This window comes from Grus americana, chromosome 3 (genome assembly GCF_028858705.1).
Source record: "Grus americana isolate bGruAme1 chromosome 3, bGruAme1.mat, whole genome shotgun sequence".
NCBI classification, from domain to species: Eukaryota; Metazoa; Chordata; class Aves; order Gruiformes; family Gruidae; genus Grus; species Grus americana.
Genome location: NC_072854.1, coordinates 71,025,066 through 71,040,059, shown reverse-complemented (window position 1 = coordinate 71,040,059; position 14,994 = coordinate 71,025,066). Strand labels below are relative to the sequence as shown.

The 14,994-nt window shown below is 41.2% G+C and overlaps 1 protein-coding gene across 4 annotated transcripts in view; it reads left to right on the top strand.

Annotated features, from left to right (window-relative positions):
- MTHFD1L (methylenetetrahydrofolate dehydrogenase (NADP+ dependent) 1 like) overlaps positions 1–14,994 on the top strand; it is a 157,642-nt gene that overhangs the window by 107,147 nt on the left and 35,501 nt on the right. For all 4 annotated transcript variants that reach the window (XR_008576495.1, XM_054821399.1, XM_054821403.1 and 1 more), the window contains one exon: positions 252–404. Coding sequence is in view for 3 of the 4 variants with exons in the window: in XM_054821399.1 (XP_054677374.1) it covers positions 252–404 (153 nt within the window). In the remaining variant the exon portion in view is untranslated. The remainder of the gene's footprint in view (positions 1–251; positions 405–14,994) is intronic.

Sequence of the window (14,994 nt, the reverse complement as noted above, 5' to 3'; positions counted from 1 at the left end):
CCCACTCTAGAAGCTGGATATCACTACAGCCAAGACTCTGGAGGTACAGGCCTGAGCTGAGACAGAATAGCATGTGAAATACAGTATTCTGTCCATTTCTGAAATACTAGCTGTTAAGAAACTGAGGTTAACTATTGCTATATGAATTTTAGGATTTGTAGAAGATAACTGATAACAAAGTGAAAATCTATTTTGTCTTTACAATAATCTTAAAAACATTTCGCTTTTATTTTCTTTCCCTGTTCTGTTAGGGATTTGGAAATCTTCCCATTTGTATGGCAAAAACTCACCTGTCCCTCTCCCATCAGCCTGAGAGGAAGGGCGTTCCCACTGGTTTCATTTTGCCGATTAGTGATGTGCGAGCCAGTATTGGAGCTGGATTCATCTACCCTTTAGTAGGAACGGTGAGTGCAGAGTATTCAACTCAATCATTCCCCTTCCTTTGACCCAGCTTGACAGGGAAGTGCATTTCCTGTTTGCCTCTAAAAATAGTGTGTAGAACCAGGGGAGTTCTTGGTTTTTATAATAGTTTTATCCTCATACTTTTTGTAGCCCAGTGTTGCTAGGGAAAGCCAGTTAAGAGAATGTAATATAGTATAAGAGCTTTGACTACAGGGTCTGAGAGAATGACTCTTGCCATTGGTTCTGTTCCTGATGTTTTTCAGTTAGTCTGGGATACTTAGGCACCATAATGCTGCAGAAAAATGAATTTATGTGTCCATTGCCTTTCCTTATTCAAATTGCAGCCTGTAAATAACTGTAGTTACATGAATATATTCTAAATGTTAAATCTTCCATCTGTCATTACAAAACATTCTGTAATGTATTTAGATGAAAGGAATTGTGTTAGGGAAAAGTGAATGATTAAAATGATTGCTTTTCAACTGATGAGCCCGATCTATTCCCAGATTCTTGTGAACATCTCTGCTGGTTCTGTAAAACTAAATTATGGTGGGAAGGGATAGATTTCTAACTGCATAAGTAGCACATTCTTTCTCCTTTTTAGAGATTTAAACAATGAGGTGCTAAAAAGAGGCAGTTGTCATCCTTTCTTCCTACCTGTCCTTAAAAGTACAGACCGGGATTAGGAAGCTCCTGATATTTTCTTCCCTGACATGCCTTATCAAAGTAGCTGAGAAGCTAGTTAGCTCATGCCCTTTGCCAACCACACATGCCTTATTCCAAACAGTAGTTGAACTGCATCTGACATCTCATAGCATGAATTATTACTTATATGTAGCTGATTCATGGGATGGTGCTAGAGAAGGGACGCAAAAGCCATTGCATTTCCGGAAAGAGTACTCTCCCAATGTTATCTCATCTTCCCAGAGCACAGTCTAATTTCCTTGTGTAGCAGTACACTTAGGAAAGGTTGAAAGTTTCTAATCCATTGTTTTGAATTCCCTCTGAAACAATCAAGTGTTTGAAACAAGGAAGGAAGTACTTTCTGACCAAGAGGGTTCCTGGAGTTCAGGATACTGTGTCACTGTGGCTCACTGGACTTGGGGATATGCATTCCGTCTGCATGGCCACATTATGCGCATCCACCAGAAGTGGAGCACAGCTGTGTATTTAAATAGTGTAAGACCAAATTCCAATTACTGGTGACAGAATAAAATTTGTCAGAAGTTCTGGTATCTCCTTCATGGCCTGGATTCAAGTTTGCACTGGAAGTTGTGTGTCATAAAGTTGTGAGAAAGAGTTAATGTGAAGAATGGGCAGCAACCACTTCAAATCCATGAGGGAGACATTCTGTAAGATGTCAGAGTGAAATGTTCTTGGGTTGAGCTTTCTGAATGAGTCACATTCTGCACGCTTCAACACAAACTAGCTGCGGTTCAGCCTCATAAATCCATAGGAACTGTCTGTAGGACCAGTATAGACCAAATAAGTTCAAGGTTTGTCTCTCATTTTTGTTTTCTGCCTAGAACCAAGAAACACAGTTCTTATGAAGGACATTTTATATATGGGATTCCTTACCAGGGGAGAATGTAAAAAAAAAACCATGTCCAAGTTAGTTACCCTGACTTTGGAGAGAGATAGTATAGCCATGGAAGTTTTCCCATATCAAGAACTGGGTAGGCAGTATACTCTTAGTGTTATGTATTCCAAGAGAGTTTGTAGGGCAAGGTACTATATAAACATAAGATCCCCAAGAGCTAAAAATCTAAGTAGATAGACATCGATCATTAGTTGTTTGGAAAATATTGCTAATGCTCAGGAATGTGGGACAGAACACTCCTTGGAACTATCACAATTGCTACAAATCAAAATGAATGAATGAATATGAATGTACTCCTAACATCCTTGCCATACAATTCTTTCTCTAGAATTAAATTTATGGCAAGAGGTCCAACTTGCTGCCTTTCAGAACTGAGAGTTGTGATCATTGGGAAACAAACTCTCATAACTCTCGTAATAGAGTTGTACCACTACTTTTGAGATCGCTTTCTATTTTGCCACCTTCAGATTTTTGTGTGCATTGCTGTCAGCAATTAAGTCTTAAGGCTAGTGCTACTTTTTAAGTTGTGCAAGAAGGAATATTTTTGATGTCAGGTTCCAAAACTGAGAGTCTTCCTTTGACAGTTCTCTTACTAATGAAGCTATCTGAAAATGTCTACAAGAACAAAGCGAGTATGAAAGGGCATGTCCTAAAGGCTTAAAGTGGCTAGAAGTCAGATGCTATGAGTGGAGGGATTACAGAAACCCTGGTGACAGCATATGGTGAAAGCATCCAGTCATGACAGTGGATTAGATTTCTTTATATAGGAAAAAAAAGAAAGAGCAGTATATATATTTTTCTTTTCCTTTCATTATTTGCTGACTAATTGTATTAATGGAGGAGGATCCTTAATATCTAACCTGCTTAGAGCCTTCTTACCGCTAAGACCTTTCTGATGGCAGAATAAATGCTATTGGACAACACATTCATTAAAGTAGTAGTGACCATTCTAATGCTAATTAAATGTCAAACTCCATTCTCAAAGCACATTTTTTACTGGACAAGCTCCTCTCACTCTAACCTGGTAGAACTTATCAGTGGTAAAGCAGGTTGTTAGAATTCTGCTCCAATTTAATCGAGACAAGCGTTACAAATGAAAGAGATAAGTACTACTGAAAGATAATAAACTATCTGCAGTAACTAGTATTTGTAGTTTCACCTTGTCATTAGCACATGTAAATTAATGAGATTTGTATTTACCCCAGCATTGATAGGCAGTCATTTTTTTTTAACAAAATATTTAGTGCGTTGTCTTCATATTCTCTGAGCAATATTTGTTTTGTGTTATGGTTGGCTCTGGTTCCCTTACAGCATGGAAGTCTTTCCAGGAAAAATGAGCTGAGCCTTATCGGAGGAAATCAGCAGTCAAAAAAGAGGTGCATTTAATTAACACTGGCACAGCTTTTATCCAAGTTCTCTGCGACCGTGACCCAGAGGGCTACATCACTCTCACAGGTGGACTGTTGACATCATTGTTTGGCTCAACAGAGTGATGGCAGGAAGGCTGCTGGAGTATATGTAGGAAACCAGTGAGGTCATTCACTAGCAATGCTTGGGTGGAGAATTATTAGATTTTTGTAGTATGTGTGTTTCTCTCCACCCCCACCCAAAAAAACATTCCAGTTTGGTGCTTTCTCACATTCAGCCACGTTTCCGTTGTTCTCTTTCATGTGAAGTGCAAGAATGTAGGCTGGTCGTAGAAGTAAAACCTGCTGTCTTTTGCCTTTATGAAGTGACGCCACCAAATCACTGGTGCAAGTAATATAGCTGTGTTTGAATCACAGTGACATTTTTAAGTATGTACTACCCTTTTCCAGCCATGCACTTTTGTTTTAATGGGTTAAAATTATAGGCAAGGTCCCTTTGAAAATATGTGGAGCCTTTGGAGCCCCGCCAGCTCCCAAATTCTCACAACGAACTGACATCCTTCAGATATCGGCATATCTGAAGAAAGGTCGGTCTATGACAGAAATATTATTTTTCTCCCCATAGAGAAAGCAGTTCAAGTCTCTGGAACTAGTTCTGAAACGATATCCTCTGGGAAGGGACTCTTGGTGCAACCCAGTGTGGTTCGAAATCGGTCTGTGGGAGCGATAAAGCCCTAATTCACTTGTACGTGAGAGCCAGGACTGTCTTGCCAAAATATTACTAAATATTGTAAGGGGGAAAAGACCCTGAAAGTAAATATTTTTATGAACACTTTTAGAAGGAAAATACTGTTCCCTGTGGAATGAATTTCTTCTTTCATAGTGGTTAAGAGCTTAACAAGTTTTGAGGGTGTCCTTTGAACATAAGCTGGAGTCAAGGCCCACCTGAGGTGAAATCCCAGTGGTTAATGAGGCCCAAGCTGTCTCCAACCTGTCGTTTTGTCACTTCTCTTAGGCTGTCTTATGGGACAGATGAATAATTATTGGTGGATTGCCCAACTCGTCCTGATGATCTGTGTAACATAGGGTGATTTTTCAAAAATGTGAATGATGGTGAGATTTATATTTGCTTTGTAAAGTATTTAGCTTACAATGCAATTTTATATCATTTACAAAGGAGTAGTTCTCTGCTAGGTGTTCTGACCTTTCTTGGTCCAATAAATGTCCCTGGTGATGTGGCATTTGGTACCTGTCTTTGGTGTTGCATGGTCGCTGTGTTGTAGCAGTGCTCAGAAGTCCCTAAACAGCTAGTTGTAAAAATACTAGGTGCTCATAGACTGCAGTAAGTGTGGAAAAAGTAACAGAAAAGGAAAGCTATGAAGTTAAACTCACGTGGGAAAATGTAGGTTAGCAATTGTGTAGTTCTGAAGTGAAAAATGCTAACAGGAAAAGAAAAGCCCACGCTCTCCTCTGTTAGATGATGTGCCTTTGCATTTATTACAGTAGGTGTAATCCCTCTTGGGGAGGAGGGAGAGGATTTTTCTGAATTACACAAGGCACATCGTTCCTGAACAGTGACCAGCTGTGCACATGCAAAAATGCTGAATGATGTTACGCTTGGGGGAAGGCTGATGAATTATTTGAGTAGGGTTGATGGGGCAGGGGGTGAGCGCAAAGGTAAGATCAATGGCTGGAAGTGAAGGTGAGGACAGTCAACTTTGGTTCGGTGTGTTTAAAAGCAGGAGATGCACCGGCAGTGGAAACAGGGGCAGGTATCCTGGGGACACTGCCTGGTTGTGTAGGGTTGGGGTCAGAAATGCCGAGGCGCAGCCGGAGCTGAACTTGACAAGGGATGCGAAGAATAGAAAGGGCTTCTATAGGTGTGTCAGCCGGAAAAGGAAGGTCAAAGAAAGTGTGCCCCCCTCTGCCCCCCACAGAATGAACACAACTGGCAAACTGGTAACAACAGATGAGGAGAAAGCTGAGGTACTCAACATTTTTGCCTCAGTCTTCACTGGCAACCTCTCTTCCCACACCACTCAAGTGGATGAACTGAAGACAGGGACTGGAGTAGCAAAGTCCCTCCCACTGTAAGAGAAGATCAGGTTCATGACCACCTGAGGATGCAGATCACTGAGGGAATTGGCTGATGTAGTTTCCAAGCCACTCTCCATGATATTTGAAAAGTCATGGCAGTCAGGTGACTGCCTGGTGACTGGAAGAAGGGAAACATTGCACACATTTTGAAAAATAGTAGAAAGGAGGACCTTGAGAACTACCAACCTGTCAGCCTCACCTCTGTGCCTGGGAACATCATTGAACAGATCCTCCTAGAAGCTATGCTAAGGACAGGGAGGTGATTCAAGACAGCCAGCATGGCTTCACCAAGGGCAAGTCTTGCCTGACGAACTTAGTGGCCTTCTATGATGGAGTGACTACATGGGTGGACAAAGGAAGAGCTACAGATGCCATCTATCTGGACTTCTGTAGGGACTTTGATGTGGTCCCCCACAAAATCCTTCTCTCTAAATTGGAAAGATATGTATTTGATGGATGGACTGTTCAGTGGATGAGGAATTGGTTGGATGGTCACATCCAGAGGGTAGTGGTCAAGGGCACAATGTGCAGATGGAGATCAGTGACAAGTGGGGCCCATATTGGGACCAGTACTGTTTAATATCTTCATCAATGACATAGTGGGATCAAGTGCACCCTGAGCAAGTTTGAAGGTGACACCAAGCCAAGTGGTGTGGTTGACATGCCTGAGGGACGGGATGCCATCCAGAAGGGTGTGGACAAGCTTGAGAAGTGGGCCCATGAGGTTCAACAAGGCCAAGTGCAAGGTCCTGCAGATGAGTTGGTATCAGTACAGCCTGAAGGATGAAGGGATTGAGAGCAGCCCTGTAGAGGAGGACTTAGGCGTACTGGTGGATGAAATGCTGGACATGAGCCAACAGTGTGTGCTCATAGCCCAGAAAGCCAACCATATCCTGGGCTGCATCAAAAGAAGCATGACCAGCAGGTCGAGGGAGGTGATTCTGCCTGTCTACTCTGCTCTGATGAGACCCCACCCGGAGTACTGCTTCCAGCTCTGGAGTGCTCAGTACAGGAAAGATATGGAGCTGTCAGAGCAGGTCCAGAGGAGGTCCACGAAAATGATCAGAGGGATGGAACACCTCTCCTAAGAGGAAAGACTGAGAGAGTTGGGGTTGTTTAGCCTGGAGAAAAGAAGGCTCCAGGGAGACCATACTGTGGTCTTTCAATACTTAAAGGGGGCTTATATGAAAGATGAGGACAGACTTTTTAGTAGGGCCTGTAGCGATAGGACAAGGGGTAGTTGTTTTAAATGAAAAGAGGGTAGATTCAGACTAGATATAAGGAAGAAATTTTTTACAATGAGAGCAGTGAAACACTGGAACATGTTGCCCAGAGAGCTGGTAGATGCCCCATCCTGAAAACATTCAAAGTCAGGTTGGACAGGGCTCTGAGCAACTTGATCTAGTTGAAGATGTCCCTGCTTATTGCAAGCACATTGAACTAGATGACCTTTAAAGGTCCCTTCCAACCCAAACTGTTCTATGATTCTGTGAAAAGCTGGAGGCTGAGACATGGTTAGTGCAATAACAGCAAATCCACGTGTTCCTTGGTGGATTGCATGATGTGGTTGTGGCAGTATTGGGTTAGCCAGAATGGGTCTCTGTAGATGTGACAAAAATAGGCCCAAGTGAATAATTTAGCTGAAGGGATGAGGAAAAAGTTGCAGATTATAATGAAAAGGAGTATGACAGCCTTCGGAAATGTCCCAGGTTTGTGGACTAAGAGGCAGTTAAGAGTCAAGGATGATTATGGCCATTTGTGGTGAGAGGATGGGAATGGAAGATTGAGGAGAGGATTGGAAACATGGTGTTGGCTGGAAAGGAGAAGTTAAATTGAGAGTTATACCAGTGGGAGGAGATACCTGTGAAATGATTTCAAGACACATCCAAGATGTACATGGAGAACTGGAAGAGGGCACTGAAGTAAAAGCCAGGAGAGCAGGACATGTCTTGCTGATGACTAAGGATTTTTTAAATTGGGGAGAAAAAGAGTAGAGTTTAGCTGGCTTGAAAAAAATTTTATCGTCTCTGTAACTTTTGAAAGTACATAGAAAAGAACGTATTTAAATGATAGTTCAGAAATTTCCATACGCTCTGAGCTTTTGCTGTTTACTTCAACTGTTTTAAACTGATGTGGATAAGTCAGTGCTTGTTGGAAATACAGAGTAAATATACTTTGCTTCAGATCATTGCACCTCCCAGTCATAGCTATGACACAGACATATGGTCAAATACCCTCTTACACCCTCAAAAAAACACCAACCAGACAGCCTCTTTTCCTCTTCTGACATTTAGAAATATCTTGATAGATAATGGAGGCAAGGCACTTAGATTCTGTGTAGTTCATGCTGTCTCTCTTGACTGCGCTATTTGTTTGCTGGTAAGCATTATTTAACCTACATGATAGTATAGTGCAATGTATTGCCTTTTCTAAATGAAAGACCAGGTACCATTCCTGGCCGTATCAGCAAAATTAATTTGCAGCTTATTACAGCTACCTTCAACCTAGCCTTACATTCCTCAAGGGCCAGCACTTAATAGTTAGAACTAAAGGAATGGTGTTGCTTTGTTTTCTGTTGAGAAGAAAAAAAGAAATTGTGTAGGCATGTGTGTTACTTCAGCAAACTGAATAGTTGGAGGAGGACTTGTTGTTTTGGGACAGGATGAAACCATTATACAACATATCACAGAAGAAAATAGACTCTGTGGTTTGGTAAGCTGTTTAATGTTTAGTTAGCTGAGATTTTTCTCAGTACAACCTCAGTTACAAGCAATTTCAGTTATTCAGCGTCCATATTATATATTTTCCCATTTTACCATATTTTAAGCCTTGTCAGAGAAGGTTTTTTTATGCAAATGTTTAAATTTTGGTCTAAACACTTGAAAATGAACTTTTTAATCACAAAAATGAAGCTAGTGTATTTTTTGTATCAATCAGGTTTCCTTGGTTGTCTTTTCCAAAGATATTTTTATTAAATACATCCATAGAAATGTAACATTATGGTCAAGCTCTTAGGCTTAAATAATAAACATGTGCCACTGATAACTTAAAATAGTTTATCTGAATAGGTCCCTTAAAACAGATACTTATTTACAAGCACAAAAAGTGACTTTCATGTTTCACTTCAGTCAGCGAGCGATACCCTGAAAACGCATTTTGCTAGCCTCCCATCCCTTGTGGTGGGAATTTTACCTAGCCTCCTTCGCTTTGCACGTAAAGGGGCAGAGGACGTGGTCTCTGTGGAAGGTATGGTGGGTCAGAGCTGCTGCAGAGGAATTTCTGAAACCAGTATGCCTAGATCACAAGTGCTTTAGCACATGTTTTTGGTTAAGATTAGCTGACTTGGCACATCAGCTCAGGCAGTATGGATTCATTGATCAAGGGTAGTGCCGGGCTAGTGTGGACAAGTTTAAGCGATGCTAGAACAAAGATAACTCATTATGCTCTGAAACAGTTTTCTTCAGCATGGTTGTTAATGTCTTGCCCTCATCAGACCTGTGAAGCTGTATGTAATGAACTCAGTACAGCTGTCTTAGGCTCGCAGATGCCGTTAGTGTAGGCAAATAAAACGAGAATCACCTGTAGCATGCATGCGGCCAAAGGGGGCACCTCCGTGAAGGCGTAGTTTGCTTAAGGCCTTCAGAGAGTCTGGGAGTCATTAAGATCCTCGCTGGCTGTTCTAGTAAGACCTAACCATGAGCACGGTTATGCTTTCTATCTGTTTCATTCCCTTGTCTCTCATTGACAGTGCGTGATCCCAGGCGAGAATGAATATAACTGCATCAGTTAAGAAAGGAAAAAATCAAGAGAGTGATACTGCGTATGGAGATAAGGGCTCTTTGAATGATGTACATTAGCCTATTTGCATGGGGCTTGCTATTAAGAAAGACATGCCAGTTGAAAGTGGGAAGTGCAATTTGGACAGAAGCCAGCAGCAATTTTGGACCGCTGCCCTTAGATTTTACGCATGACTTCAGACATGAAATAGGGACTTTGCAGTGGAAACGTAGGCACATGCAAGTTTGAGCAGTTAGTGAGTGCCTTGCCCGGCGTTCTCCAGGGCAAAGAGGGAAGCCGGTGGCTGAATCGTGTAGCTCACGGCAGCTTCTCCATGGTGCAGCAGCGCTGCCTGCCCACCCCGGTCCTCGCCTACGGCTCTGACTGTGCCGGTTAGCGTGCCTGTTGTGTACTTGTGCCAGCTCAGAGCAAGTAAGCGGGTTTGATTAAGAGCTTGTTCAATTAATCAGCCTCTTATGTGTGGATTTTGATCAAATGTGAAGAGCTCAAAAATCAGTCTATGTACAGACCTGAGCATTAGAGAGGGCAGGCAGGTATTTGCTTCTCCCGTTCATGGTATTTTGGATGACGTGCTGCATGAAGAGGCTCATGCTGTCAAGAGCCAGGTGTCACCGAGTCTGATGGCTTTGGGGCAGGGTGGGCATCACTGCTGCCTGTCTTGGTTCAGCTTGGTGGCAGCAGCCATGCTCTGTCACTTCCAGCATCCTGCTATTCCTCTACACATAGGGTGAAATTAAATGTTTCATGCTCCCTATTTTTGTTTGTTCAGCCCAATAAGCTTCTTCAGTTGAAGAAATCATGGTTCCTGAAAAGATGCCTCATGGTTCAGACTGGAAATTTAGAGATTTAGCGATTTACAAGCAATGGTTAGCTTGTAAAATTCCTGTCTACATGTGATTTTTTTTGAGAGGCTATCTTAGGCTCACTTAAAGAAAAAAACATTGGCCCTTTAACAGTCTTTCAGATACATTTTTCAAATGCTAATTTGCAGATTTTAGAAGTATTGATCCCTTGGTAAGCAGCAAAAACCTTTACAGTTTGAGTCAAATAACTGAAATTCTTCCAGACTGTCCAGTAGGACAAACTATCCAGCAGATGTAGATGGCTGAGTTTGGCAACTTACTGTTGTTGCAACTCTCCAAGTGATTTAAGGCTAATAGCAGGAACCTAGCTGGAGGCTGCAAGTCTGTGACTGAACAGTTTTATTGAGTTCCGGATAAATAAGGTGAAAGACGTTTTGAGCTTAATAATGTCCCCAGCAACTTGCTTGCTTTCATTAAATTGTGAAATATAGGATGAATAGTATGCTAATTAACATTAAAGAATATTTGTGCCTACTGGTCAAGGGATTATCCTTGTTAAAACAGGAAATGGACTCTGATTTCCTGTTTTAAAGTATTTTCTTCATAAACTTTACTTGAAAACGTGATGTTAAAAATAGGTTATACTTTTACATAGTAAAGTATGCATCTACTATTAGTTTAAAAAATAGCTTATATATGGAAGGAAGAGCATTTTCCAAATTGTTTTATATTGAAATAAATACATCCTACACATACTTCATAAAATAGCATTTATCAACAAATTAAAAACTGAGCTCCTGTAGTGACATGGGCTTTATAGAAATTACAATACTTAACATTTACGTAATATCACTTTGTATTAGTAGTTTGCAGGACAAGCAAAATTTTGACACAGTTTTTAAAATAAGGAATCCAGAGATGCAAACAGTAAGACCCCTGACAAATCAGGGGCAGGATTTCCTGAGATGTTCCTCATGTGTCCTTATTTAAGAAAAAAGAGGGTACAAATGTTGGTATACTGAATTTTGCTGTTGGTAAGTGGTAATGGTTTTATTTTGAAAAGCCCAAACTTTCTTCACTTCTGAAACTGTGAAATGTCATGAATGGGGCATTACCTTTTGACCATACCTGAGGAGAGGGTTGCATAAAACCTCCTGGATAGCCTATAGATCAAGAGATGTCTCGTAGGGGAAGTCCATTTAAAAAAGTATTCTCAGCATGGTACTACAACTGGGACCCACAGGCTTCTACAGATGCAGCAGTTTTGGTACTCGGAGAGACTATGTGATGCTGACCTGTGACTGTCATCTGTTGTTCCTGCTCACTGGTGAACATCACTTGTCGAAAGATGATTTTGTTCTATTTTTTTCTTAATAGAAGGTAATAAAGAATAAGGCCTGTACCTTTGTATACTTGAGGAAATTCTATTTCGCAGCAGAAATAATGTTGCAGTAAATGAGAGCATTTCCTGTGTCTGGGACTAGAACCCTGTTGTGGACACCTTGTCTGCTGGTCCAGAGCAGTGACTTTCTTCTCACATTTTTTGGGATAATAGTATATTCAGTTTTACATCAAGATTAAGCCTCTCCAGTTCAATGCCTATTCCACACAGCTGTGGGAAAATTCTGTTCAATGCTTCCTTCTCTTACATTATAAAAGCCAAGAACATTATGTCTTGGCCTGGAACTGGACACCTAAGAAGAGAGCTTTCCATAGGCCTGTGAAGAAGAAATATGATCAGATCTGAGCTAACAGTTGGGCAGGTAAGGCAAGAAATAACTTTATTTCTCCTCACCATTTTGGTACTGCAATTACATACAAAAATGTATCGGTATGAGGTATCTTACCAACACTAGTAAAACTTCCTGAGTGCTAACTATGATGCAGCAGCCACATTAAGGCATATTTTTGTCATAGAGGAAAATGATGTCAATGTTATTTAGCTCCCAGAACTCAAGAGCAGCTGCAGCCACCTCAGCATGGAAAGGCTAAGGCTGACGTGGAGCCCAAGCCACGGTCTGCCTGTTTTTCCTGTTTGGAAGGTATATGTTAGATATTTTCAGACTGAAGTATGATGGGCTATGTGAAGATGGGCTTGGCTGCAGTTGCTCTCCAAAAGCCGGTATCTGATGCAGTGCCGAAATCCTGGGTTTGCCATGTGCAGGGCTGTGTGTAAGACCCGTCCTTTCATTTGGGTGCTCCCGGGGCTGAAATGCAGCATGCTGGGTAGGGGTGCAGTCCGGGACAGCCGCAAGAAACCCGAGTGAGATGCGGCATAAGATGTGCGGGTGTTAGCTTTTTTAGCAAAGTTTGGCTTGTTTGACGCATTTTAAACTCCTAGCTCTGTGACTGTCGAGCGGATGATAATGCCCTGCTAGCTGTATCAATGCTTGATACTTTACAGGTTAGTGCCTGGCAGCTGGACATTCACCTTTTGCCTGAAGTCATATAAAAATGCCTAATATAGATGGAACATCCTCTTTAACCAGTTTCACATTTTTTAATAATGTTTTTTTGATAACATGTCAAAGTTTGGAGCTAGTTGTAGGCTAAACAGTTTCTCTCCAGGGGCTTGGAATTTTCTGAAGATAAAATCCTATGATTGCATGATGTTTCAGGCTGGAGTGCCTGACCGCAGCATCTTTCTTTAATAACCATGTTTCTTCAGGCAACATAAGGAGCTGGGGTTTGAGCTTAATAAGAAAAGGTAGTGACATGAAGAACTTCAGAATGAGCCATTCAATCATACATAAGAATGTTAGAACTGGAGAGAAAATATTTGTAAAATGTTAAAGATCTACAGGCGCTGTCCTACTTAAATCTTAGCAATTCTCTCAAGACTTTGAGTCTAAACTTAACCTCAGAGTATATGCTTTCAGAAAAATTAGTGAGAATTAGGTAATCAGGTCATGGTTTCCTTTTCTGCACAGCTGCCCTAAATTCATGAGGGGCTATTCTTCATATCACTTTTACAGGCTTTTACTTAACTTTTTTTAATTGGAGACCATGCGTCTGCATCAGGAATTTAAAAAAGATGGCTGGGTCCAAATCAACTGGTTCTTTGTTTCTACAGATATACAAAATAGCATGAAGATACTCTGTTTTAATCATCAGTTAGGAGCCAACACATCAATTTATTAAATGTATGCAGGCTTGTGATAGTCACAGAAATATCATTTATCTCCCTTGCTATCTTTAGAAAATCTTTTTCTGATTCTCCTTAAATTTTGGTTTTATAATCAAAAGGAGTCTACGAAGGAGCATTGAGTATGTGTGATGAGACAGCTGCACTGATGCATGTGGAGGATCTGTATCCAGCAGTAACCAACCTAGCAGGCTGACACCCTGCAATACGGAATATTAGGTGTGTTTTGAGATAGCCTTCTGGTTTCAGTGTTGCAATCAAGTAAGCATACTGTGAATGAAAGCAGCAGAGGAATGTGGATAATGTGTTTGTCTTTTAGTAAATCATCAGTAAACTCTAATGCTGAGATGATCTGGTTCTGTTACTCGCTCACTTAATAAAACCAATCAGCAGCCTGAGGTCAGAACAACTGTGACAGTTTGTTACCTATAGAAACCTGTTGCACTGTGGCTAGTCTTTTTTAAGGCTCTCTTATTTAAGTGAAAATAAATTTCCTGACCTCATTTTACTCTTGATTTATCTTTTCCACAAAACCGCGTGAAATGCAATACCACTTAAAGTTCATGCTTGACTCCTTATTTTCAGTCTGCTGTCAGAAGCGAGGGTGCTGCTGGAGAAGTGTCCTTGGGGACATCACCGAGGCTGTTGTACTAACTGCAGCCTGAAAGGTGCTTCGCAGAAGTGTGGTGTGGAATCTCAGTGGTGTTCATTTATCAGAATTTTTGAGAAACGCTGATAACATGGTGTAAGAAAATCTTATTTTATTCTTTTTCTTTTAGGCAATACTATACTATACATATCACAATGTGGCAGAGGCACCCCCAAAAGTGCCAGAAAGTAGTAACATCACATAGGTGGTATGACTGAGTTGTTTTTCCCCAGCTGCATTTGCAATGCTTGCTTCTTGCTGCACAGAAGTCACTGCATTTGCACTACTGTCAAAAACTGCCAGTGCTCTGAAATGGGGAGTTTGCCAAGAAAGCTGTACAACAAAAGGTGTGACTTTTACCTCTCTTTGATCCATGAAATAAGCCACAAGGATCTGTGGTTATTACATTGGAAAAAAACTGCTGGTGCAGTTGGGTATCTTACCTGCAGTGCTGTTCATATTACGGGATTATGAAAGCCGCGTCTCCCTGGTCACAGAGGAGTTAGTTCCCTTGCGAGCACCTCCAGGCTTCGTTCAGGCAGCGGTGGTTCAGAAGGCTGTCCTGCAGATTTTTCTCGCCATGCTTTTGGTCCAGATCCAATTTCTAGTTTCTAGGAGTGTTATTACTCTGCAGGATGTGTGCCTCTCTGAAAGCAGCGCTTTCATAGTGCTTCTGCTCTCCTATCTTTTTAATATTTTGTAACTGCCCACGCAAATCCAGCCCTACCACCACGTATTCAGGCTCTCGTATGCACTATATCAGTGTCCAGAGGAAATGTATGTGCTGTACGGTTCAGTTCCTGCTCAGCTTTGCCACTGAGCAGCACTTTGAGTGGTATCTCTTTCCTCTTGAAAGCATTTTAAGAATTTCTGTGTATTTATGTTGAAAAGGCAGTTTTCTACCCATCAGTTTATACATGTTTGACTCAATTCATAATTTTATTACTGGAGGTGGAGTGTAATGAACAGAGCAGTCATCATTTGATGTAAGAAGAATGTCCTTGTAAGTACAGAGAAATGTAAATTGTGAGAATGAATTTGTTGATAGAAGGATGCATGTAGTTTAATCATCAGGTGTTCATGGAAAATTTCACTATAACTGAACAAGAGAGATTTCTGTTGACTGTTGAGAG